A 26,298-nucleotide genomic window follows, 5' to 3' on the forward strand; every position below is an offset into this window, starting at 1 on the left:
TGTACAGCTCTTTCATTCAGTTTGCTTAACTCCTCACAGGGGGTCAGAGTGTTTCAGTCATAGATCATGTACCTAAGACACACTGTCATGGTCTCTCAGAACACATCTTTGATGCTTGGCTTATGGGGCTCACAAATGGGGGAAAGTGAAATATTTACCCTGCAGCTTACCCAACAGAGAGTTGATGCCCCTAGGGAGTGCTGCATGACTTCCACCCCACCAGGGAGAAGACAGAATTCATATGCCTGCCAGGGTGAAAGGATAAGTCTGCTCAGGGTGAGGTGACTGGCACCAGAGCTATTAAGTTAGCACCATCTCTGGCTACCTGGACTGGTTCCTGGTTCACTTGTTGGAAAGTGTAGCCCTAAGTCAACCACAATGGTGCAGAGATGCCCACAGACCCTCGCTAGAGCATCGGGTGTCTCACCAGGGCCTGTCAGGCTAGGACCCAGTTCCTACGGGCTCGCCCTGATGTTGTACTCAACTTGCCCTCCGAGAGAAGCTAGTGACTCCTGTCCAGTTTTGGTTCTTTAGAATTTATGGTAAAATGTGGTACACTGGAACACAACCAACCAAATTTCTAAATTAAAACTCCTACTTTCTGGGCTTCCCTAGTGGCGCAGTGGTTGAGAGTCTGCCTGCCGATGCAGGGGACACGGGTGCGTGCCCCGGTCCGGGAAGATTCCACATGCCGCGGAGCGGCTATACCCGTGAGCCATGGCCGCTGAGCCTGCGCGTCCGGAGCCTGTGCTCTGCAACGGGAGAGGCCAAAACAGTGAGAGGCCCGCGTACCGCAATAAAAAACAAAACAAACAAAAAAAAACCCTCCTACTTTCTATAGGAGATAGGCCAGTCAGGATCAAAAACTCGTTCCAAAAAAGCAATTTTCAGGTAGGATGAAATTACTCTAAATCTTTGCTTAATAGTATTCTTAAATTTTATTTAAATTGCGTTTTGAAAAAAAAGTTTGTAAGTGGTAGCTCTTTTAAAGTAATCTACTGAAGGCTGTTAAAACCGGAAGTTGCTAGCTGATAACCTGAGATACTGTGAAATGTATTCCTCTATTTAGATATATAATATAACATTTAAGCTAGTAGCTAGCATCTAAGATACAGGGGAAGAAGTTTTCTCTTTGAGAGAGTTAACATGATTAGCCTCTCAACATCACACCCTTCTAGGCAGAGATGCAGGATGTGACTTTCTAATTCTGCTTGATGGACCTAGAAGGGCAGAGAAGTAGGGAGAGCAGGAAAGCAGAGAGAAGATGCTTTCTCATCTAAGTGGTGCTTCCTCAAGAAATCAACCAAGAGTTATAAGGAGGCTAAAGGAAAGACAAGCTTAGGTCTGGACTCTCTGAAGTACCTAACGAAGAGATCTCTGTCATTAGAACCAGACCAGCGAAAGAATGAGGGCGTGGAAAATTAACCCATTAATTGTCAGTGAGAGTGAAACTAGATATTAAATTGTACCCAGAAGCATCCTTCCATAAAAGTTTATTGTATTTCTTATTTTCCTTAAGTCCAGGTGTGTGTATGCACACACACCATTCTTAAGAAATCGGAACAAGTACAAGGACACTGCTAACCACACTGCGACGTGACCAAGTTCATAACTTGTAGGCACAAAACTGGGTCATCTGCAGCCATCTTCTAGCAGCACGCACTAATGACAGACTCAGTTTGTAAACAGTATACATTCCCCAGGAAAGCCAAAGTGAAACCTCTCAACATATAAGATCATAGAAAAGAACAGCAAAGGGGATTTCCTGAAATGAGTGCCTAACTCATTCCACCACTCCTAATTCCTCTAGAGTGTGTTCTGTGCCATTAAGTACAACCCTGACACATCGTACAGTATTTTAATATTGAATAAAGAAAGCCAAGAACTGAAGCTGCTTACAAACTTTTATGATTAGCCTACAAATAGACAGTCGTTTTTAAAATGACTGAAGGTAGAGCTAACTGACAATTTATGTAATTGACAAACTTGTCATCTGTATACCAGTCTCAAGAAAACTATAGATTTATGTTTGTAGACTCTTGGACCCAACTGTCATCTACCCTTTATAGCTCCCCTAAGAGTAAGTCAAGTCTGAAACAAAGAAGAAAAAGTTAATACAAGATTTAGAATTCTTATAATTCAAGTTAGTATGTTTGATTATTTTAAATTAGCAAAGAGTATTGAATTTCATCAAATGCCTTTTCTCAGTTTGTACTAAACAACCCATCTGGTTATCACTTTTTGTTTTCTCTTTGATTTTATCCATCAGTGCTCCCCTCTCCTCTTTCCGCCAATGCTCCAGTCTCTCTAGCTTAAAAACAAAAACAACCTACAGCCCTTGACAGTCGAGCTTTTTGAATCTACTTCTTTAAATTCCACTTATACACAGTCCTCCAAAGTGTACTTTTTACACCTTATCTTAACCTTCTTCTCTGGGGCACTGAACAGTGGCTTGGGAGTGACCTTAGACAAGTTTCTTAGTGCCTCTGTGACCTGCAAAGAGATATGATAACAGTACCAACCTCCTAGGGTCTTTGCAAGGATTAAGCGAGTTAATGTGTATGATTTGGGTGACAGTGCCTGACACATAGTAAGTGCTCTAGAAATGTCAGCTATGATTATAAGTACCACTGTTGTTGAAATACTGACCTCTTTTGGCTTCCCTGACACCATTTTTTCTCTTGATCCTCTTCCTACTTCTGGATGCTTTACAATTTTCTTGATGACTTCATCCTCTATTAGCCCCTGGAATGTTGGAACTCCAAGAACGCCATCCTCAGCCCTGTTTCCCTACACTCTCCCTGGGTTGTCCTCATTCACACCTATGGTTTTAACCACTATGGCACGCCCACGATTCCCTGTAGCCTCCCCCTACTGCATACCCTTACTGAACTCTGAACTCCATGGGAAGCTGCACATGGATGCCTAAAATCACAGCAAAGGCGACGTGGCCAAAGCTGCACTCACTACCTTTCCAAGCTCAGTTCATTCACTTATTCAAATAGTATTTACTGAGCACCACTAGGTGCCTGGCAGAGTTCTACCTGCTGCAGAACGAACAGGAAAACACCTGCCTCATTTCCATACATCCTCATTGCCATTGCCCTATATCAGGCCTTCCCTGACTCTTGTTTCTTAAATTAATTTGCTTTTTAGTTACAACAAAAGGTATAAGGAAATTAAAATTGCCTGTAATTCTAATTCTAGAGTTAATATGGAAGTGTATTTCCTTTCTTTCTGTCCATATACTATTTACATAATCGAGAACATATTATATATACAATTTTGAAAGCCACTTATTTATCATAAGTATTTTCTTATTTTATTAAAAATTCTTCAAAACATAATTCTCAATGGCTAATAATATTCCATTATATGAATGTACCGTTCTCAGGGGAATGGTTCTCTCTTACCTTTGAATACTGAGGTTATTCTGTTTTTGTTTTTTTTTCTATTGTCAGTAGTTTCCTCACCCGTACAATGAGGTTAAAATAAAAGCACACATCTCAACAGCTGATGTGAGGACAGAATGAGTCAGGACTCCTAGGACAGTGACTGGCACATATTAGACACTCAGTAAATGTCAGCAATGTTGCTGCCCCCAATGATTTTCCTTTTCTGCACATTCTGTGTTCATGTCCTCTGCTCATTTTTCCATTAGGGTTTATGTTTCAACACTATCAAACCTTTACTTTTATATTCATTTAAATACTATAGATATCAAAACTTTGCCTATTTGTTGCCTTTGGTATATTTGTTGCAAATATCTTTCCCATTATGTTTACTTTTAAATATTAATACTTTTTCCTACATAGAAGTTTTACGCTTTTATACAGTGAAGTTTATGTATTTTTTGTGTGACTTCTTTCATTCTTTTAATGCTTAGGATGTCCTTGACCATCTAAAGATTAGATAAATAATTAGATATCCTTTCTTCTACTTTTTTTCTTTTTTAAAAAATTATTTATTTATTTATTTAGTTTTAAAATTTTTTGGCTGTGAGGCATGTGGGATCACAGTTCCCCGACCAGGGATCGAACTGCACCTCCTGCATTGGAAGCGCAGTCTTAACTGCTGGACTGCCAGGGAAGTCCCCTCTTCTTCTTTTTTTAATGTCTTTATTTTTTATTTTTGTTAATCCCTAAGTCTTTAATCTACTTGGAGTTTCTTTTGTTGTTATCCAAACATCTAACATGTTTCCTTAGGTGGCCACGCTTTTGAATATGCTGTTTCCCTCAGCCTGGAATGTTTTCACTTTAACTTCTCATGCCATGAGCTCTCAACATCTACTGTAGAAATGTACTGCCCAGCAACTGATGGCTTGTCACACCTGGCAAGAGCTATGTCTTCTTCATTTTTGTTGCTGGTATATAGCAGAGTGTAGACTAAGGTGCCCCAATCAACAAATGTTAAGTGAAGAGGTAAGAAATGAATCTTCTCATCCTTCTCCATTATCCAGTTTAGAATCTGATAAATGCATTTACACAAACACACAAGTAAGTGCTGATGCCAGCCTCTTTCATCATGACCTGGCACAATGTCCTGCAACCTACTGCTGAATCAGCTGCTTTCCCTGAGTCTCTCCCAGGTCAGTCAAGGAGCATGGATTTTGTATCCTGCTCCCCAGGCAGGGTTTGGGCTCTGCAGACTTGACTAAAAGCTCGTTATCTGCTGGGCAATGGCCCAGCCAAGCAGAGTCCTAAAAAACTGAAAGTATATATAACAGACTCTCACCGCTCTGTAAGAATGTATCAGTCAAAATCTGCCCAAGCTACTTACTATAGCACTTTTTAAATTGTGACATATTGGAAACAACCTATATGTCTATACCTAGGAGACTAGGTGAATACAGTACATACATCCACACACTGGGGAACCATGCAGCTGTAGAAGAAAATAAGAAGATCTCTATGAAGTGGCATGGAGTGATTTCCAGGATATATTCTTAAGCGGAAAAAAGCAAAACATAAAAGACCATCTATAGTATGCTACCTTTTGTGTAAGAAAGGAGGAGAAATTAGAAGACACACATCTATTTTCTCATTTGTACCAAAAGAAACACAGGAAGGATAAACTAGATACTAATAAGATTGGCGACCTGCAGGAAAGGGTCAGGAATGGGACTGGGGGAGGGAGGGGAGGAGGGGAATGACACTTGTCTGAGTATACCTTCTAATATAGTTTCAACTTTGAAAATCATGTTAATGTTTTATAGTCTTAAAAAAAAAAAACAAGGATAGAGAAAAACTAAAGTGGATAACGAACAGAAACAAATAAGCCTAACTGTATTTCAAATGAATAATATAACCTCCCTGAAGGGGGAAAAATTAAAAAGAACTAACCTCACTAACATTTGGAAACAGTCCTTTAACTAAAAGTACACTCAGGGTAAAGTCAAAAAGAGCTACATACAAAAACTGACCTCTGGTTAGGAGGTTTGTTTTACACAGTGGTATGAGCTAGCAATTCTAAAACTACTTAATGTGTATTCTAGGACTGAGCCCATAAATAAATATATTGTGGGTAATGGAAGTCAGGTTTCTCACTATCGGAGAAGAGAGTTACAAATGCAGAAATATGGAAGGATAGACTAAAACCTTGCAGTGGTGTTGATCTGGAATGCTAAGGAAGTGGCTGAAGGGTCAGACATGTCAGAAGGACACAGGAGCCAGCTTGAAGCAGTTCCCACTGAATAAATCTGGGGCAATGTAACATCAAAATACACAATGGCAGCAACAGGTTATAATCCAAAGAATAAAATAAAAATCCATGAGTAGTCCATAATTATATAAATTAAAGACTAATGAAATAAATGAAGTAATTATTTAACTAAAAAATTAATAAAGGAAGCTCTTCCCTATAGCAAATGTCAACAAATAAGTAGAATATACAATGGGATTTAAAAAAATCACCATTTGGTAGTTACCAAAGTAATAACTATTTTAGCTAAGAATCATAAATAAATGCTAAACGTAGTAGGTAAAAACTGGATGAGAAACAGGATATTTACACAATCCCAAAGTATCTTCTTACCAGATATTTACTGATTACAAAGGGAAAAATGTTGTTTTACAATGAAGAAACCTGAAAGGCACCACCTTAAGCCAGTGATGGGACAAATAAATGATCATGTAATCCTGATAAGAGGCACTGAGGAGGACCCAGCAGCACTTCTGTGGTATTCCTGCCAAAAAAATCGAGAACTTGAATATGACCATGAGAAAACATCAGACAAGCCCAAATTGAGGGACACTGTACAAAATAAATGGCCTGTACACTTCAAAAATGTCAAGGTAACAACAAAACAAAACAAAAAAATGACTAAGGTATTATTCCAGATTACTCAAGAGACATAACTCAACATGAGATCTTGGACTGGGGAAAAAACATTTTTCCCCACCCCTGGAAAAGGGCTTTAGTTGAAAACTGGCAAAATTTGAAATTTGAACAAGGTAGAGAGATTAGATAATAGTGCTGAATTAACATTAACTTCTTGGTTTTGATAATTTGTGGTTACATGCGAGAGCATCTTTGTTTTTAGAAAAACACTCTGAAATAGTAAGGGTAAAGGTGCTACAGGTCTGCAATTTACTCTCAAATGATTCTGAAAAAGAAATACATCTCAATATGATAGAGGGGGATGGGGAAGGAGTGGAAGGGAAATAAAAGCAAAAAGCAGATGTGATTAAATGTCAATATCTGGGGAACTGAGGTAGAGAGTCATATGGGAATTCTTGGTGCCATTTTTATAACTTTTCTCTAAGTCTGAAATTATTTCAAAATTAAAGGAAAAATAGTAAGCTGGATAAGGCATTGCTGGGCAGCTCTGGCAGCAGGGGCAGGGCATGGCCTGGCAGGGAACACGCGGCTGCCCCAGGATCCAGCAACACCCTGGGAGGAAAAGCAGCTACTTGCCTTGTCCTGGGCAGCTCGGAAGCAGGAATCACAAAAGTTTCGTGGGGCGGGGGCTTCTCTGAAGTTTTGACATGCCTGGTGGGGATGGAGAATGGTGTGTGTGTGTGTGTGTGTGTGTGTGTGTGTGTGTGTGTGTGTGTGTGTGTGTGTGTGTGTGTGTGTGTGTGTGTGTGTAGAAAGAGACGGGGAGGACTTTAAAATTTTCTGACTGAGGGAGAGAGGGAATCTCAGAATGGTGTGTGTGTGTGTGTGTGTGTGTGTGTGTGTGTGTGTGTGTGTGTGTGTGTGTGTGTGTGTGTTTAGAAAGAGACGGGGAGGACTTTAAAATTTTCTGACTGAGGGAGAGAGGGAATCTCAGAAACCAGGAGAGAAAAGGAGATGGAGTATCAGCTTCAACCCATGACAAGCCACTCCTTCCTCTAGCCACTTAAGTTTTGGGCAGAGTTACAAAACCCCTGAGTTGGTTTATGAGCAGATTGGGAGTTGGTGCCCTTTAGTCACTCCGGCAAAGCTCTGCAGATGACCTCCTGGGAAGCCCTGCTCAGACACATCCCAGACAAGCTGTCCTAGGAAGAGACAGACAACAACATTATTCCAAGGACAGCATTTGGTCCTGGGATGACCATTCCACCTCTTGACTGTCCTGGAGAACAGTGTTCAAAGCTTTGGATTCACAGTTCTTTATATACACACAACACATCATTTTTCACTCATGTCTGTGATCCAGTGTGCCAATGGGCAGCTGGGCAGAGAACAGCTTTCCTTCTGTCGGTATCTTGTTTTGGCTTCCTGAACCAGCAGTGATTACAGACAAAATAAAGATTTCCTGCCTTACAACTTTCTTTGAATTACTGAAAATACCTCCCCGACCAAAAGACCCTCAGGCTCATGTACAAACAGAAATAAAATAAATCTAACCGTTAAAAGGTTCCTTTAAAAAACAGAGCAGATTTTAGAAAACCTGTAACCCCAGTTATCTGTTTTTCCCTGAGTTCTGAAATGTAAGGTTGACAAGGATTATGCGAGGTCATGGGGTTTATCTCCTACTTCTGCAAAAGACTGGATCTAATCATCATAGAAAGATATTTATCTACTATTATTTTAAGTAACTCCAAAGAAGGAGATGCTATCATTTTTTTCAGCAGCCTACTCTATCTTCTTTAAAACCTGTGTAGCCAAGGAATTATTTTTTCGCTTTAAATTGAATTTCTGTTGGGTTTACACCAGTCCCCATTTTCTCTGAGTGCTATAAAATTCTTCCCCTGGTCTTCTCTTCTCTGAAGAAATAGCACCAATTCCCTTTCAACTTTATTCAAATCATTCATCATATTCCTTAACCCTCTCCAGTGCAGGATGATACCAAGGGTATATGAAAGAGAAAATCTAAAATGACACCTGTAGCACTGCATTGCCTGGATGCACCCTAATGGATGGCATGTATCATGATGGCCCTGAGACATCCAGATAGGTTCCACTGTGTTCCCTAGTTCATGTTTTAGAAAAACAGAGTAGACTCTAATACAGTTTTCAAATAAAATGGTTAACATAAAGATTTAGCATCTGAAGGGAATGTCTTTGTTCCTGGGTTGTTATTTTATGCATTAAGGCCTCAGTACCAGATCACACTGTACAAGTCAGACGCTACTGTATTTAGAGACTTGCATTTTTACCTGGTAAGTACCAGTCTCTTTTAAATTTTAGGTGGAAAATTATCGTGGGCAGTGACCATATCACTTAGGAGATTCAATACAACTTAACAAAAATACATCTAATGCAGATTATTGAGTGCACTGTCCACCTGAATACAAAAAAGGTATCCAAGGAGTTGACAGTAAGTTGGAAGTATGACACTTAGATCAAATAATTACCACAAAAGAATGAATTGAGTCTAAGTGCTATACTGCAGAGATACGGAGCAAAGAAGAGAACGGGATGAAACTCCAGGAGGTGGGATCAAAAAGAAGAGGCTCCTGAGCTAGCTCTGTAACAATGGGTAGGATTTTGAACAGACAGAGGCTGGAGAAGGAAGAAGTGGTCATTTCAGGAAGGGACTGCACAAAGAATGGAAGTATGGGAACCTGCTCAGAATATTTGAGCAAATGGAGATTAATATATGAAATAATACATGAAAAAGCCTAGAACATAGGCTGGAACTAGCTGTCGGAAGATCTTGAATATTGAGCTAAGAAGTTTGCCTTACTCTGTAAGCATGCAGATACTATCCAAAGTTTAAGGCTTGAATAGCTGCTATGCATACCAGAAATTATAGTATTTAGGAACAACTTGTGAACAGTGGCCCCAAAAATCTCCAAAACAACACAATTGGATTTGCCCTTAGAATTCATTACAACTAGGACTGTAAAGTAAAAATGGTAAACTTCTGGTAAGACGGCCCTCCATGGGATGACTAGATAAAGAAAGAAGAGTAAGACTAGGGTAACGAATTAAATAACTAGAAATGCCATCTGAAAATGTAAAAATAATCAATAAAGATACTTCAAAAAAGAATATCCGGGCTTCCCTGGTGGCACAGTGGTTGAGAATCCGCCTGCCAATGCAGGGGACACGGGTTCGAGCCCTGGTCTGGGAAGATCCCACATGCCACGGAGCAACTAGGCCCGTGAGCCACAACTACTGAGCCTGCGTGTCTGGAGCCTGTGCCCCGCAACAAGAGAGGCCACGACAGTGAAAGGCCCGCGCACTGCGATGAAGAGAGGCCCCCGCTTGCCACAACTAGAGAAAGCCCTCGCACAGAAACGAAGACCCAACACAGCCAAAAATAAATAAATAAATAAATAAATTAAAAAAAAAAAAAAGAATATCCTTCGATGTCAATAAATTATACAAATCCGTCCAAAGCTGCTATACGGTTATATTTTACACCCAAACTTTAACATTTCAACATCTAATAATATAGATTTAGACTCAACATGTTGCTTCATGGTTTTCCTTGAGGACATTTACATTTTGCTTTTGCATCTGATGTACGTTATGAAGATTACATCATCTGCTATATTTTCCTTCTTTCAGTTTAAAATCTGGTAATGAAGAAGCACACAGTTCCTAGCGACAGATTTTTACAAGTGATTATTATCATGGGATACCCCGCCTTCGTGTTATCTGGATACTTTGAATCCATTCTCGAAATGCAGCCTTAATACTACATTAACACATCCAGTATAATATAAACAGGGAGAAAAAAACTACCAATTTTTAAAAAACATTACCCTATGCGTACTTTAAAATAGTATTCCGATTTTCACTGAGGAGACTCAGAAGATACAAATGTGTATAAAAAATATTTCTTGGGCAACCTCTAGATACGAACACTGTAATAATTTCTGTAATAGAAAAGGGAAATTAACAAAACAAGATGTTTATTTCTACCAGACAGCCAAGAAGGATAGGCTACCTAAAGAATTGTTTTTCTGAAGATAAAGATCCCTTTCCTGCTCTGTACTGCACAAGATTATAGGCAAAATTTTAGAAAGCTGAAAATCCTTTTAAATAACAATTCCTTTGGCTTTAATCACAAATAATTGCCTCTTTTGGTGCTAATGAGCATGAGCCCCACAGAATGGAATGTAATTCTGCCGGTTCATTCAGGGTAATGGCTTTGTGAGCTGGTGACACTGCCGAGAGATCGAGTCTCAATTTCCTAGAGTACAATAGTGAGCAGCAGTACATTTTTCACTTGAGGAAGATTTTCTAACCTATGTAAATATAAGTAGTAAACCCGTTATCTATTGATAAAAACAACAAAGTAGATTAAATAAAGTTTTATGTGCTACTCTCCTTTAACAGCCATCAGCTCCCTGGATCATGAAAGTAAATAAAGTACTTCACTTACTGAAATCAATGAGAAACCGTCCAAATCCTTGCCTCTGGTGCTGGGGCATGATCATTATGCAGGAGACGTTATACTTCTGCTGGCAAAGCTTTTCCTGAGGGAAGGAGAGACAGATCAAGTATGTCAGAGCACTGCTGAAGTGGGCAATTCCCTGCACCCGCCATCATCCTTGTACCACCGTCCACTAAGGTGAGCCAATGTGTTAGGTCAGGATCAAGCAGAATCATCCTACCGTCCTAATCAATCAAACTATCAGCTAACAACAAACTACCCACTCCAGGCATGCCTCTCAATTACATCTTTATTCTTGAATGTCAGTACCATGAAATACGAATAAAGAATCCAAGGAAATGTGAGTCAAATGAAACAGAACACAGACAGTATGGAAGAAATGTTTTCCGTGCTCAAACAACCTGGGAGATGGGGATTAAAAAAAAAAAACCATCCAGAGAGTCACCCAGTGGGGTCAGTTAGGAATATTTTGCGAAAGGCCCCAGTGAAACTAAAATACTATATGTGTGGGTAGACTTACACAAATACATTTCTCCTATGAGTAAACAAAGTAAAAAGCTGGAGAAATAATTAATCTGCATTTCAAAGTAGGACAACAAGACAAAAAAGACAACAGCAACAAGAAATCCCCAAGCCTCCAAACCAAAGTGGAGGCCAAAATATTACCAACAGTCTGAAACCAGGAGGAAGACTGGAAAGAATATGGTGGGAAATGGTTCTTATAGTTCAGGAAAAATTCGCAATTTTCATGGGATATGGCATCAGAGCAGCAATATTTTCTTCAGGGTACATAGAAGCCGCCAAAACCTACACAGGGGAGATCTGGAAAAGGCTTTTGAGGTTGTGAATGCTCTGGCCAAATATAAACCACAAATTAGACTGACCACAAATGGTACTAACCACACCAAAGAATTACTTAGGAACACCCAGATCTTTAATGAACCTATTTGAAAGATCACAAGAAATGGTTGTAGAAAAAAACCCTACAGGGCAGAATTAAAGATTCCTTTGTGAAAAAGATATGCTCCTGACTTTTGCACATTTGTAGCTGTCTGTGGAGTCTCCAAGAAATGAGGAGGAAGAAATGATGTGTGTCAATTTTCCTAAGAAACTGGATTGTCCATCACTGGCTGCGCACATCTGTGGCAAAGATTCAAATAATTAGTCTACTTCGCAAAGTCAGACAAATGGGTCACAAATCTAAAAAGAGATGTACTCTGGGTTTAAGGATTCATCCTTGATGCCGGTCTTTTCTTTGTCCCAAACTATTCTTACCTGTATATAATTTTTGGAAATCCCACCCAAGAGTTGTCCTTCTCCCACCCCAGCCCCTGCCCCCTGCCCTTTAACACATTACTACAGCTAAACTCTAATCTATGGATAAAATAACTCCTCCTCCTTTCCTTCCTGTTTTGAGTCATCTATTATGTGCTTGGAAAGTCACATGTATGTAATGGTTTACACTGAACTTTTCTAGGTCATCTTGGCCATTCTCTGGCTATAACATCTAGAATTTGGTTTAAGTATAACCCCAAAGGGCCATAGTCCTTCACACTCCAATTGACATGTTACAATATGGTTTAATTTGAGTCTAGTCTTTTAACATGGCTGTTTTTCTAGATTGACTTTTGTTTTACTGCACTGCCAAAGAATATAATAGCATTCTGGGTATAGTAAGAAATGATAGTAGTTGCTGCCATACTATAAAAGAAACTGTGACAAAATGTAAAAACTTTAGCTTGTTCTAAGTAAAATGTTGGGCTCCCTGGGAGGAAGAGAGGCAGAGATTCGAACCCCAAGAGTTACCAAGAACTGAGACCCAGAGGCCAACTTGAGACAAGGCAGGACAAGGGCAGCAGGCACCACTGAGCATCTGTTTTTAAACTCAGATACATTTAAAGAAACACCATTTTTGCACAGGAAGGACAGTTATGACCACTATTCTTTTCAACTCTTTGGAGAAAAAGATGTTTACACATCTATACAGAACGTAAAATGTTTAATAAGTTATATAAATAGATTTCCTAGTTATTGTTTCACCTTGTGTTAATTCTCTATCACCTTTCGAATCCATAACCTATAAAGTTAACTTTCTTCTTTTTCGTTTTAGAGCTTTACCAAATATGTGGATTAAGACGTTGAGGCTGTTTTCCACGAGTGCTGTCACTTATTCCTATTTTTGTTTATGGTCTCTGGATTGATTCGTAAATTTAGAAAAACTTCCGTATGCAAAGGACCTTCATATATATTCTATCTTTTGATCTTCCATGAAAATGACACTTCCATTAGGCATTCCATTTACATTATGCAACAGTAGAGTCAGTGAAATTCACTTATCACCTAACATGCACACATACATCATAAAAAAAATAAGATACAGGGTTTGGATCATTTACCTTCTGCCTGGAAGTCTTATAATTACCATCCTGGCATATTAAACTATTTCCTAAGTACCTAAGAAAAGTTAAGGTCATTACCTGGTAAATATTTCCAAACTCAGATTTCCTTTATTACATATGAGTTATTGTTTCTCAGAAGCCTTTGAACAGAAGAATGTGAGAGAATTGCTCTGAACCAGTGAAAAAGACAAACTACATCCACTCACTATGTCAAGGGCTCCCCTATGTTAACAGCTGGAGATAACTTAGGCTTTCTAAAGGTGGGGCTGCTTTAGATCTTAAAACAATAGCACAGAGAATAAGAGACAAAAGAGTAAAACCAGCCATTATATTAGCTTAACTGTCCAAATGCCAATGTTCTAACTCACTGAGATACTGATGATCACAGAGGAAATGCAACGAGGAGAAATGAGAATTATCTTTTAAATGCTACGTTACATTAAAAGCTTCATGTTGACACCACTTAGGGGGAAAAGGGAAATAAGCTTAACATTTAGAAGATGAAAGATGCTAGGTGGTCTGCAAGGCAGCAATTATAACGTTATGTGAATGATGACAGTGAGACAGCAAACAGTGCTGAGGTCCTTTACACACTTCCTAGGCACGTTGCTTATTGTTTTTTTGTTGTTGTTGTTGTTTTTAATGAGCTCTGAATAAGAATCTGAGCTTTTCAGAAACATGTGTCACTTATTCAAATTAGAGTCATAAAAAAGCCCTGTTTGAAGAATTGGGCTCTACCAAAAACACTTTGAAAAAGAAAATGAAGGTCATACTGGCTCTTGTTTTACCTTAGAGAAGTATCCAACCAGATGACAGCCCTTTTCATCATTTTTTGTAAGGACATAAAAAAGGAATGGCTCGACATCATAATACAACGTTTTGTGGTCCAGGAAGAGCTTGGCTAACAAGCAAAGGTTTTGGCAATAAATTTTGCTCATATTCCCATCAACCTAGCAAAGAGAAACAGACAACATTATTTAACATAAAAATACCACTCAAAATAAAATTGTTTCTTTCATACGGTATTTTGGAAAGTATATAATTTTATTTCCAAATCCCAAACTGAGCAATTAAAACACTCCATTAACCAAGTATAAAGTTTACCAGAAAATAGCTGTCATTTGGCAAATCAGAATTCCACCTTTTCTCTTAAATTGGAGTAAATTTTAGGTAGCTTAAATTTCTCTTTACACTACCTGAAGAAAGACCACACTGCTAACAAAGAAGTAATTTTTATTTGCAATTTATTACGAGTAAAAAATGATTAGGCAGGTCCTCTCTGTATGAACCAAGTAAATTGGAATTAAAGAAATGTAAAACGATCAAAATACTGCTCGAGGAAGTTAAACTTTATGTTGCTTTCAAAAGGGCTTCACATAAAAATAAAATAAATAAACTCTGTTATCCTGATTCCTTAGAAGCGTGGATTAACAAAAGAGGCTTCCATTTTGGTTTTATTCCAAGCATCATTTTAAATATAATTGGAAAAGATAAAATTTCTGTGTTGGGAATACAGAGAAAGTGAGATGAATTTCAACCTACAATAAGTACCATGATTACCGTCTACTTCTCTTCAAAATAAAAGAATCAAGCTGTGATACTGACGGTTAGAGAGAGAAGGCTAGGCACAAATGTCAATTTCTTTGATCAAATGTAGTTACTTGTTGAAAACAGAAAGCACAGCAGATTCTAGAATTTCCCTAGCACTTTTCTAAGGGGAAATGGATGTTTGCTAACCAGAGCTCTTTAACAATGAACTTGACCGTTCTCAAGTCTCCTGTGGACCATACAGGTTCTCATACTGCAAATTATTTTTAGACTTCGTATAACTATTTCCCTTGGATGAGACCTAGGTCCCACACATGGCAACATAATCAAATATGGGCAAGGGGCACAGAGGATACAATTGTCTCTTTAATTAAAGGAAGTTTTTATGTATTTGGGAGGATGTTCCTTTTGGAAATGGTAGCATATTACAAAAAGATGGAGATAGATGTATGTATCCCTGAACCAGAAAAACAGAGAGATGACAATGCTGAAGCAAAATTCTTGTCAGTTGTGAAAGGTCTAAAATGGCATGCTTTCAAGAGGGATAAAGAAAAGATAGGAAAGTAGTAAGCTGTGATTATTATTCATTTATTTTATAAGTTACTTAGGACACTGCTAAGAGAAAATTTCCTACATGCTGTACTCTTAGTATTAACTCAGATTCTAGAATAGGGACCTTGGCAATTATCCAATCCAACTCCTTCAATAATTTTTATGCATAAATTTTACAGATCTGCTTCTGATTTTTCCCCTTTCATCTCTGTATGGTCCCAAAACACCTACCCTGAAATAGACCATTCTTATCAGGATAACAAGACTGAGTCTCTCTTACCCCTGAGAAGACTCTCTCTGGATTTATGAGAGTTTCACCCCCTCAGGCAGAGTTATACTCATTTATTTAACAATTACTTAAAGCCAACAATGTGTTTCACCCTTTGAGAAACAATGAGGCAATGATTTTCATTTTCTTTTGGTTAGAAGAAAGCTTCCAAGGCATTAAGAAAGGTGCCAAAAGTTAAGTGGAACTTGTGACATTCATTAATTAAGGTTCAACTGAGAGCAGCTCTGTTGTCTCAACCTGTTGGGGCTGGCCAAGTAGCATCCCAATACTAACAACAGGAAGACAGCGACTTGCATTCGGCTTTCTCGTTAGCCCAGTGGTCCTCACTGGGGGGTGACTTTTGTTCCCCAAGGGACATTGGCTATGTCTGGAGATGTTTTTCGTTGTTCTGACTGGAGGAGGTGTGGTGCTACTGGCATCTAGTGGGCAGAGGCCAGGGATGCTGCTAAACGTCCTACAATGCACGGGATGCCCCCTACACCAAAGAATCATCCAGCCTGAAATGTGAACAGTCCCCTGGTTGAGAAACCCTGTGCCTCCTGTTTAGTAAAAACAAACATATTACCAAATCTTCCTAGCAACAATACCCTTCTTCCTTCAAGCTTGCCGAAAGAGCCTGATATAACCAGGAAGAGGAGTTTTAAAAAATCATAAGATGGGCTTCCCTGGTGGCGCAGTGGTTGAGAGTCCGTCTGCCGATGCAGGGGACACAGGTTCGTGCCCCGGTCCGGGAAGATCCCACATGCCGCGGAGCGGTTGGGCCCATGAGCCATGGCCGCTGAGCCTGCGCGTCCAGAGCCTGTGCTCTGGAACGGGAGAGGCCACAACAGTGTGAGGGCCCACGTACCGCAAAAAAAAAAAAAAAAAAAAAAAAAAAATCATAAGATACAGTTGGAGTTACATGCGTTCTCTGATGAGTCTTGGGAAAAAAGTAATGGGCCCAAGACTGTCTGAGAGAGGAAGCCTGGTCCATGAGAGAAACCTATGTATGACCCTCCCCTACGTTAAATTTAATGCAAAACATTACAGACAAGAATTAAAGAGAAATGTGGTTCAGAATAATATATTTCCAGTCTGAACAACTCAGAAAAAGAGAATCCTAAAGTAAAATTGTTATCTCAGAGAAAGAAGATATCATATCTGCTGTCCAAGGAAGGCTTGCTCTGAGCATCCAGGAATGAAAGCAATGTATCAAGATGGGTAACAGAAAAGAAAATAAGTCAGGGCAATGGAAGTGCTCAACCAGAGTGACAGAATTAAGAAGGCCTGTGACCAGGCAATAACAGGAAAAAAGGCATGGCCTCCTCAAGGTACAACTGACTCAGCTAAGCTGGATCCCTGAAACTGACAATAGAACATGATGAAACAATGAAATGATATAGCGGCAAAGACCTTCTGCTACTAAATCATTTCTGAAAACACAAAATGTCTTCAAGAACACACAATGACAGACACGTGGCCACAAGGGGTTCGTGTGAAGAGCAGAGTTCTCCAGGGGTGGCCATCTACCCAGATGGGGGTCGGGGGAGTCCCAACATCTGCTGGGATCTCACCAAAAGGATTATCTACCCTGCCAAGAAATGGACGGAAACACAGGTGGTTGTGTATTGAGGAGATATGTACAGCTGCTCAATTCCCTGGAAGAGTGAGCACCTGCCAGACATTGGCTGGAGCTGCTGAACAAAGCTAATTTCTCCTGCCAAAGAAAGTAGAATTTACGAAGAGCTGAGGAGACCATAAATTCACTGGCGAATATATCTGGTGCAGACAGGGATTTGGGAGAAGACAAAAAAGTTAATGTGATGGAGTAGGAATTCATCATCAATCTCAACGGTTGCTTAATATGGTTAGAAAAACATTCCAAAACATGGAGATATTTGAAAAAGCAGTCTGAATTTCAGTGCCAAAACTGAATATACTTTGTACCTTCTACGAACAAATCAGTACATAGTCAACAATTAGAAACACTAGGTTTCAGATGCTGAGTTTTTTATTTATACATGCTTACCTCAAATACTGAAAGGTCTTTCCTTCGGTAAATTTCATTTGCTGGAGGATGAAACCATCCACATTTCCTTGAGTGTCTTAACAAAATATTTTTACTTTTCATATATTTAAGACAGAATTCACACAGGTAAAGCTTTGGTAATCTGTTGAAATTTTAAAATCAAAGAATATAATCAGATTGACTATACTCCTGGGGAAAAATATTAAATATTGTTCTATTTTCTCTAAGCCATAAAAAGGCTGTATAATAGTATTTGAAAGAAGTAGTTTCAACAAAAGAAAAAGGAAAAAGAAAGCCAGTAGTAGAGTGTACAAACCTTATAGTATTTTTCAATCTAATAATATTTGCTGCCTTTACTTTGTGAACAAATAATTTGTTTCCTTAGAAATGTCCTATAGAAAGAAAGGTTTTCAGACTTGGAACTATGACTCTAAAAACAATGGCGTCCTGTCATCCATGCATATTTTTTAAATTTCAGACTTAATGTCATAATTTCAACAGTACGTGTAATCAGTGGTGTAACTATAACAATCTTTTACTCAGAGAGAAGTGAATTCATTATTTTTAAAATGATCTGTGTACTTATAAGGCAGAGAAGTCCCAGAATTTAGTTGTTTCCATTTCTTATGGATGAGGTAACTTTAAAGTTATCATCAGTACATGGTCTAAAGGAGTAAATATAGTCAAGTCAAAAGACCTTATTTGTTCCTACCAATTCCACCGACTCTTTGAATAACATTAGACAAACAGCTTTCTCTCCTCTGCTGACTTTTTCTCCACCTTAAAAATTATACCATTTTTTACTTGTGCCCTATCATGCTTCAGTGGACATTGCTAATATTTACAAGAGAATGTTTAAAAGCACTTTCAACGTCTTTGGGGCATAAAAATGGGGAGAAGTGTTTTGGGAAGAATTAGATACAGACTCATCACAGTAATTTCAAATCTTGGATTCGTATGCAAAATTATTCAAAGCTCTTAGAACACATGATTTACAATTACCCATACAAGTAAAAGCTCTTAGGTGTTTTTCAAAAGTTTTTAAGATATTGGCTCGGTGCTTTGTGACAGCCTGGAGGGGTGGGATAGGGAGGGTGGGAGGGAGGGAGACGCATGAGGGAAGACATATGGGAACATAATGTATATGTATAACTGATTCACTTTGTTATAAAGCAGAAACTAACACACCATTGTAAAGCAATTATACCCCAATAAAGATGTTAAAAAAAAAAAAGTTTTTAAGGAACATACAGCTAAGTGATATGAGCTGGGAAAAGAAACCAAGACTCCTGACTCTTAGTTTGTCACTTAACTTCTAGAACGCCCTCCCCGTTTTCTCTGATGATTGGGCAGACACCCACGAGAAAGAGAAAAGGACGATATCTATTCTACAAGAAAAGCAAATTTGTGATTACCAGAAACTTTGCAGGCTAAAGCATTTGAGAAGATACTAATAAACTGTGCCCTGACATACCTGAAGGAAGAAATCTGTTCACAAGATACCCATTTTTAGATATATTAGTTCAAGACAATTTCACAGCTAATCTTAGTTCAAGACAAAAGAAAATTCTAGTACCATTATTTTCTCTTCATTTTTAACAAGTTAGTCACAAATGGCTCTAAAAGTCAAGATTTGGGGAAGGGTCTCTTAAGGCTACCCACGCCTACCTACTTTCTCCCATTTTTCCTTCTTTTGCTATAATTTCTCTAAAAAAACTTGACAATAAAATGCCAGAAATCAGAGATAAAAGTAACAGGCCTAATTAGGAAAACGAAAAAGGCAACTGAGAAGAAACCACCAAATGTTTTACAACAGCTAATTTTTTTTCTTGATTTGGTTTCTTACACAAACAATACTTCCCCAATTAACCAAAGAGAGAAAAAAACGATCTAAAAGTTAAAAGGCAAAATCTACAACACTTGTGTAACTAAGGAGTATAAGGCATTTACATACGACAGTGAATGCTATAAGAAGGTACTGGTAAAAGTAATAGTTTTGCAATCACTTAGACTTGACTATCAGGACAGCCCTGTGGCACATTGGTTAAGAATCCGCCTGCCAATGCAGGGGACGTGGGTTCGATCCCTGGTTCGGGAAGATCCCACATGCCTCAGAGTGACTAAGCCCGAGAGCCACAACTACTGAGCCTATGTGCTGCAACTACTGAAGTCCACACGCCTAGAGGCCGTGCTCCGCAACAAGAGAAACCACCGCAATGAGGAGCCCGTGTACCGCAACGAAAAGTAGCCCCCCGCTTGCTGCCACTACATAAAGCCCACACGCAGAAACGAAGAACCACTGCGGCCGAAAGAAAAAAAAGAATTGACTATTAAAATTTATGTCCTAAAAATCACCTAATTCCAGCTTTAGAATGTTCCTTCCTCACATATGAGACATTAAGGTTGTATACCTGCCTGGCTTATTCCATTACCTTGCATATTCCTGTGGGTAAGGCGAGGAGTACCAGGTTTGGATTTCATATTTCCCAAATTCTATTACAGAAGGGTACCGGCCACAGTCTTCTACTCCACTTTCACACTCTATTTTCTGTCAGACAGAAAGAAAACAAAATATGAGGATTTCTTCACTTACATTTTGGTTCTTTCACCAGTGGATATGAAAATCTATCAAGACCAGAACACTAATCGTAATTGTGAATTTTCATGTTGTTGAAAAAAACATTATAGGCCCTTGTGAAATAATAATCAACTTTGTATAAGATTCATATATAAATACCCTAAGAAACAGTATTACCAAGATAGGAAATGAATACCTGTTAATACATACAAATGTCTATTGAATTAAATTTAATGATCTGCTACAATGTATTAAAACTGAGGAAATTATAAGATGATGTGGCTGTTACACACTGTCACACTGTTACAGTCCCCTGTTCCTCCACCAAGTAATAGTTAACCGGACTGTAGATAAATAATCAATTGTGAAGTTTGCAGTTTGATTCCCATCTCCTTTTACTCCCATGCAGGAGGTTAAGAACTCTGCTGGCCTGATTCACTGTGGCATTCTCTGGGTCTAGCCCAGTGCCTGACACAGACAAGAAATGTTCTTGAATGAAAACGCCAGTGTTGCCAGTTGGAAAGAAAGGCCTTGGATTTAGCAGTAACTTTCAGGTAATTGCCTGCTGTTCATCACGTCTATATATGAACGCCAGATACGGTCCCCCCAAATGGTCATATTTAAGGACTTCAAATCTCAGTGATGGCGGGGCGGGGTGGGGGGGATTTAACATTTTATCTTAGCCAAAGGAAACACTACAAAGAATGCAGAATGAGCAATGGAAATATCCAATGGCCCCGCAAGTAGAAATAAGCACAAGTATTTAGCTCAAGTGGTTGCTACAAAAAATAAAGCTTAAGAGCCTATAGATAGCCCCCTACTCCCCCAAAAAGGAAGTGAGGTGGGGGTGGGAATCTATCCATGAATATGGTGCCCTGGAAACAGAATGTGGTCTACTGACAGAAGAATTCACAATCCATAATAAATTTGTCTTTCAGAAGTCCAACAGCCTTTCCTTTCAATGTTTTGCTGACAATAAGCTATGTAGAGTTAACATGTTAAGGGAAATCATTTAAAGAAATTACTGGACGATGAAAATAAAAGTGATTACAACTGATAATGCAACACGATATTGCCTTCGCCAATGCCCAACAGTTAAAATCAGGAGACATTTTTCATATGGCTGGCCACCTGTGCTGGAAGAAACATCGATCACTTTAAAAGTGATGTTCTTCTTTTTGTGAATGATTTAAAAGGACTATTTTCTTAATTTGAGCAAAAATAATCAGAAATCTATTCCTTCACCCCTAGAAGCGTTTTTCAAAATCTGCCTCAATAACTGCTACTCTGGCCTATTCTGTGAGACCACCTGAGCCATTACTAACTTTTAAGAGTGGAGACAACACTATATAAAGTGATTACTTTCGAATGTAGAGTCAACAGAAATGATGGTAACAGTTAAAGAATCACAAAAGATTTTGAGGGGGATTCTTTATAAAATCAAGGCAGTTAATTTCATAGTACTCATATATAAAGGTCACGTATTATCCTCATTACTAGAATGCAGTATCCTGGCCTTACCTCCCAAGACAGTTCCTGGGCCTGCTTAAAAACATCCAAATCCTCTTCAGTAACGGTATCCTTGTTTCCAATCACATTTATATCTGTACTTTCTTGTTTGATGCTTATTTTGATTTCTGTATCTGTCATTTAAAACCAGCAGAAAGTGTATTCACTGACTTGCATCATGAATAACCACCATATAATTACCAAAATGGCACCAAATTACCAAAGTGGGCAAATATGGATTTTTTTTAAAGCTTTATTAGCTTTTACATCTAAGCACTGCTCACAGATCCAGCAGTACCTTTTCCCTGCTGTATCCAAATTGTTATTTGAATCATTGCTGTTGTCATCTTTTTATAGCTTCAACAAATAAATGACGGAAAGAGCGAGCAATACAAAGCAAAATCATAGTTTTCAACCAAGATTAGAAGGCATATCAATGTCTAGGTATAGAATTCCCATGATCACGTTTGAGATAATAAAATCTACCACTTTGTCCAAATGACACATTTTTGGCTTTTGTTTCATAAAGGGTAGCAAATGTAACGGGCCAATTTGTTAAATGAATTCACGAAATCAGTTTTCTCCCTGAGGTGAGTACACACACAGACACACTCACATCCAAAAGCACACTTCACAGAGTCACAGATCAGGCTTTGTTGAGAAAGAAGCAGGATGAACTTTGTCATGAGAAAGCAATGGACAGAGGGAGACGAGGAGCTGATGTCCCCGCTGCCGGAAGCACGGACAGCACATGGCCACGCAGCGCTGTGGCTGAAGAGGTAGCACGGGGAGGAACATGGCAGAGGCGTTAACAGTGGCTACTCATGCGGGACTACAAAGCCATAAGCAATGCTACGGACGCATCTGGGGGGGTCCTAGTGTCACTACAAATGGAAATAAGTCATAAAAAGTGGGAGAGTATTAGTTGGAAAAACAACATTTTGGAAGTTTAGTCAGCATTAGAAAAAGGTCAAAGTTTCACTGCTTCTGTATGAAAGTGAAGTGAGAACAAGAGAAATAGCTAAGACCTATGTGACAAATAGGAATTGACTGATTCTTTTTCTGGGGGGGTTGGGGAGAAAGGGACGGGACGCAGGTTTGGTTGGAGCTTTGACCTTTTGCTTACCATCATCCTGATCAGGTTTAATCCTTCCGTCTGTCAAGCTCCCCTTCCCTGGTGAGGGGGTCCCCATCTGAGGGGTCACTTTATATTTTAACCTGCCTAGCATCCTGTGCTTTTTAAGGAAAGTTGTTCGCTTGAAGTGAGCAATTGCTTTAAAAATACGTCCTCTAGCCATCCCCCAGCTAGAGGAGGAGGGGTGAGAAATAAATCTACTTCTAATATCTCTTTTTCCAAAGAAATGGGCTTTTGATTTTGCCGTGGAAGGGAATTCGATTTTACGACGCATACGTTTAGGTGGTGCATAACTTGGGTGTCCCTTTTGGCGAGACTGTCCCTGAGTGGTATAGATATGAGAGAGCCCATCAAAGAGTGCCTTCAGCTGGCTGTTATTAGTGAGACTGCTAAAGGAGGGCACACTGGACTGGCTGGAAGAACTCTGGGGAGAGGTAGAAGAAACAGAAGTGCTGGACTTTTGTGAACTGGGGCTCTGACCAGAGATGGGGGTTGCGGGTGGGAGTGAAGAAGGTGGAGGTTTTAGCTTTTGTGTGGTACCTGGAGCCAACACATGAGAAGTGCATGACTGTTTCTGAGAGACCTTTTTCCTTGGACGATAGTGCTTTGAAAAGTCTATTATTTCACCTCGTGATCTGCGACCATCAGGTGATGGTGTAAAAAACTTAGTAAGGCCATCAATGAGCCCTTTGGTTTTCTTGTTAACTTTAAGTGTAGAGGCAGAAATGTAGGTGGAGGTGGTGGTGATTTTGGTGGTGGCACCAGGCCGAGTGGGGTCTGTAACAGCCAATCTGCTGCTTGAGTCCTTCCCAGATGCAGCATGACCAGATGAAGGTGTGGTACAGACTTTAGTCTTTTGACCCCTACCAGGTGACCCCCTTCCTGTGAATGCATTCATGGATCCTTCATCACTGGTTACAGACCTAGGCAAAAATTTAGAGAATAGTATCAGCATTTAATAATAGAATTATAAAGGTATCTAACACAAGTTTATAGCAACTAGATGCATTCAATGTGCTTAAACTTAAGAAACTGAATTGCAACCCTAAGCGCTGCTTGTGTATGTGTGCCTCCACCTAGGTGTTTCTCTGTTGAAACAGGTTGTAGCCCCTACACTGGCATGTCATGATTCTCCCAGGGCCCATCCAACAGGTACTGGAAAAATCATGTGGAACCAAGGGCAATATGGATAAGAAAATTTTTGAAGAGACTAAAAGATCATCCAATGCTTTTAAATAAAAATGTGACCCCTTGTGTCGTCACAAGTAATTATGATTTCCTGAAATGTCTTTTTTAAAGTATTAAAGGAAATAAGTCATAAGTATTATCTAGAAGCAAAAGAAGAAGCTTATCTAATCTCTAGTTAGAAGTAATTTTAACTCAAATGGAAAATTTATATAAATAGAATTTGGTTACATCTATAAATTAGTACATCTTTTTTTTTTTTTAAAGAAAACATTAAAAGATTTCCACTTAGCACTTTATGCTTAGGATGATAAGATAACCAATAATACTCTCTAAGTAGAGGAGACAATTAATTACAGCATAAAATACTGCTGAAAAAAGGACAACAATAGCAAAAAACTGAAGAAATGATTAAAGAAAAGCTACAGCGGGTCAGACATGACATGGAAAGTCTGGTGAAGACGCAGCACATTTACCATGGTCATTATCAGACACTTGGCATCAGAATCTTTATACACTGGTTCTGACTGCTGTTTCAGTTCATTTGATGCTGGTTCTGCCCATACAGCTGTGTGGTCAATGGAGACCGGAGGTCACTCCCCTAGCACAGCTGCTTACAGGAATGGCAGCTGCCTGTCCTCACCTCAGGCTAGGGCTTGGAAAGCTACCCATTTTGCAGCAGAATTTTATTCAACAGAAACATTTGCATGTGAATTATGGCAGTGCTGGGGCCCAAGAATGGAGCTTAAAAATTATCAACTGAGCTGAAGGCTAGTAATGATGAAATGGAAGCCTGAAAATGATATGATCTTGAATTATAAAAATATCTTAAATAATTACAAATAGAAGAGCATAGCTTAGTGGTCATCCTATACACAGAGATTTAATGAATAATTCTGGCAGTCAGCTAAAGGGGAGGCTGGCGCAGATCAACAGAGTGAGCTACTAGGCTCATCCGAAGCAGCTCAACCGCCAGGAGCTTCACCCAATGCCACCGAGTCAGCCAAATCAGGTTAGAGCTAGAGATCTCTAGTGTCACAGTGAGAGTTACCAATAAACTACTCATCCAGGCTAAAATGTTTCACATCAGAATGCTACATTTGGACTGTATCTGGAATCAATTGTCCAGAAAGGATAATACGTTTATAAAGCATGTAAAAAGGAAAACTCCCTAGACTGTCTTAAACATTCCTAAGCTCAAAGGACAATTTTGGACAAACAAAAAGTTAGGATTGGTGCCAGATGCAATTTTCAGCTGTGTCCTTTGTTTAGAAAGTTATATCCTAATTTGGTTTTCTTAATTGGGCCCTGAGGATACAGTCCCATTTCGGGAAAAATGCTTACACTGGACGAATGCAAAAACATATAATTTCTACTTCAAGAGATGCTAATATGAAAGATTTTATTCATGAATAGGTTTTATGTTTGCCTCTAGAAATGAACACAAATTCCATATTAAGATGTCCACCAGTTAGAAGGTTTTCATAACGTTTCATAGAACACTTTAGAAAGGAGCATGCATTTTTCTATTTCTCCTTTGGGAGGTAAAGGTGCGGGAGAATACTGTTTTTCTGAGAGCAGGTAATAAAGTGAATTGCTTCAGATAAAATTAGGGGGGGGAAGAGTAAGCAAGTAAATTAGACACCTGGTGTTTCTTCACTGTGTGTGCAGAGCTCTATTCATTTCTACATCACAGTGACCCTTTCACTAAGCCTAAAGAGAAGGGCAACGGTCTTATTGATAGAGCTGCTTCAGATATGCAAGTCTACTGATTTCATTTCTAAACATCTTACCTAATGCTGATAGTCAGTCAGTTTTATACTCTATATAGGTTAAAAAAAAATACATCCATTTCTCCTCTTATCTTTTCTCTACTTCTCCAAGTAACTCCTACTAAATGTTCTACTTGGCTTTAAAGGCATCTATGTGGCAACAGGCTAGAGGAAATGGGGCTATCATAGTAGAATTGCAGGCTACTGCAAATATATTATTTTGTCTGTATGTTTGCACACATGTGCACATACCAAATGGTCTTGTCTAACTCTTTGGAGGCAAATTAGGACAGTAGTTTGCAGGTTTCTTAGAAGCTCCTATTTCAGAAAAGGGATCTTAAAAAGTTGTAATACTAAATTAGCACCAGAAAAGAGAAGTATTTTTCTAAAACGTTATCTGGGGTAACAAAAGAGAGTCACTAGAGATGTGAACAAATCCCTCTCTTGTTTTAAAAACCCCCAGAAAAAATATTCATGTAAGTAAGCTCTTCTAATGTTCAGCCAATAATAAAGTAGACAGAAAAACTGTTTCCAATTCTTACATTC

General features: G+C 39.0%; 2 protein-coding genes across 2 annotated transcripts in view; one reads left to right on the top strand and one right to left on the bottom strand.

The window, feature by feature from the left end:
• Positions 1-26,298, top strand: part of DUSP29 (dual specificity phosphatase 29) — a 110,758-nt gene that overhangs the window by 67,273 nt on the left and 17,187 nt on the right. The gene's annotated exons all lie outside the window — the stretch shown is intronic.
• The window catches only part of KAT6B (lysine acetyltransferase 6B), a 180,807-nt gene that overhangs the window by 27,147 nt on the left and 127,362 nt on the right, over positions 1-26,298 (bottom strand). Inside the window, 8 exon segments of the mRNA XM_067710455.1 lie at positions 10,766-10,859; positions 13,965-14,126; positions 17,574-17,715; positions 20,006-20,121; positions 21,673-21,794; positions 22,787-23,095; positions 23,098-23,131; positions 23,133-23,718. Of these exon segments, the coding sequence (XP_067566556.1) occupies positions 10,766-10,859; positions 13,965-14,126; positions 17,574-17,715; positions 20,006-20,121; positions 21,673-21,794; positions 22,787-23,095; positions 23,098-23,131; positions 23,133-23,718 (1,565 nt within the window).

The sequence above is a fragment of the Pseudorca crassidens genome, chromosome 16 (assembly GCF_039906515.1).
Source record: "Pseudorca crassidens isolate mPseCra1 chromosome 16, mPseCra1.hap1, whole genome shotgun sequence".
Taxonomy (NCBI): Eukaryota; Metazoa; Chordata; class Mammalia; order Artiodactyla; family Delphinidae; genus Pseudorca; species Pseudorca crassidens.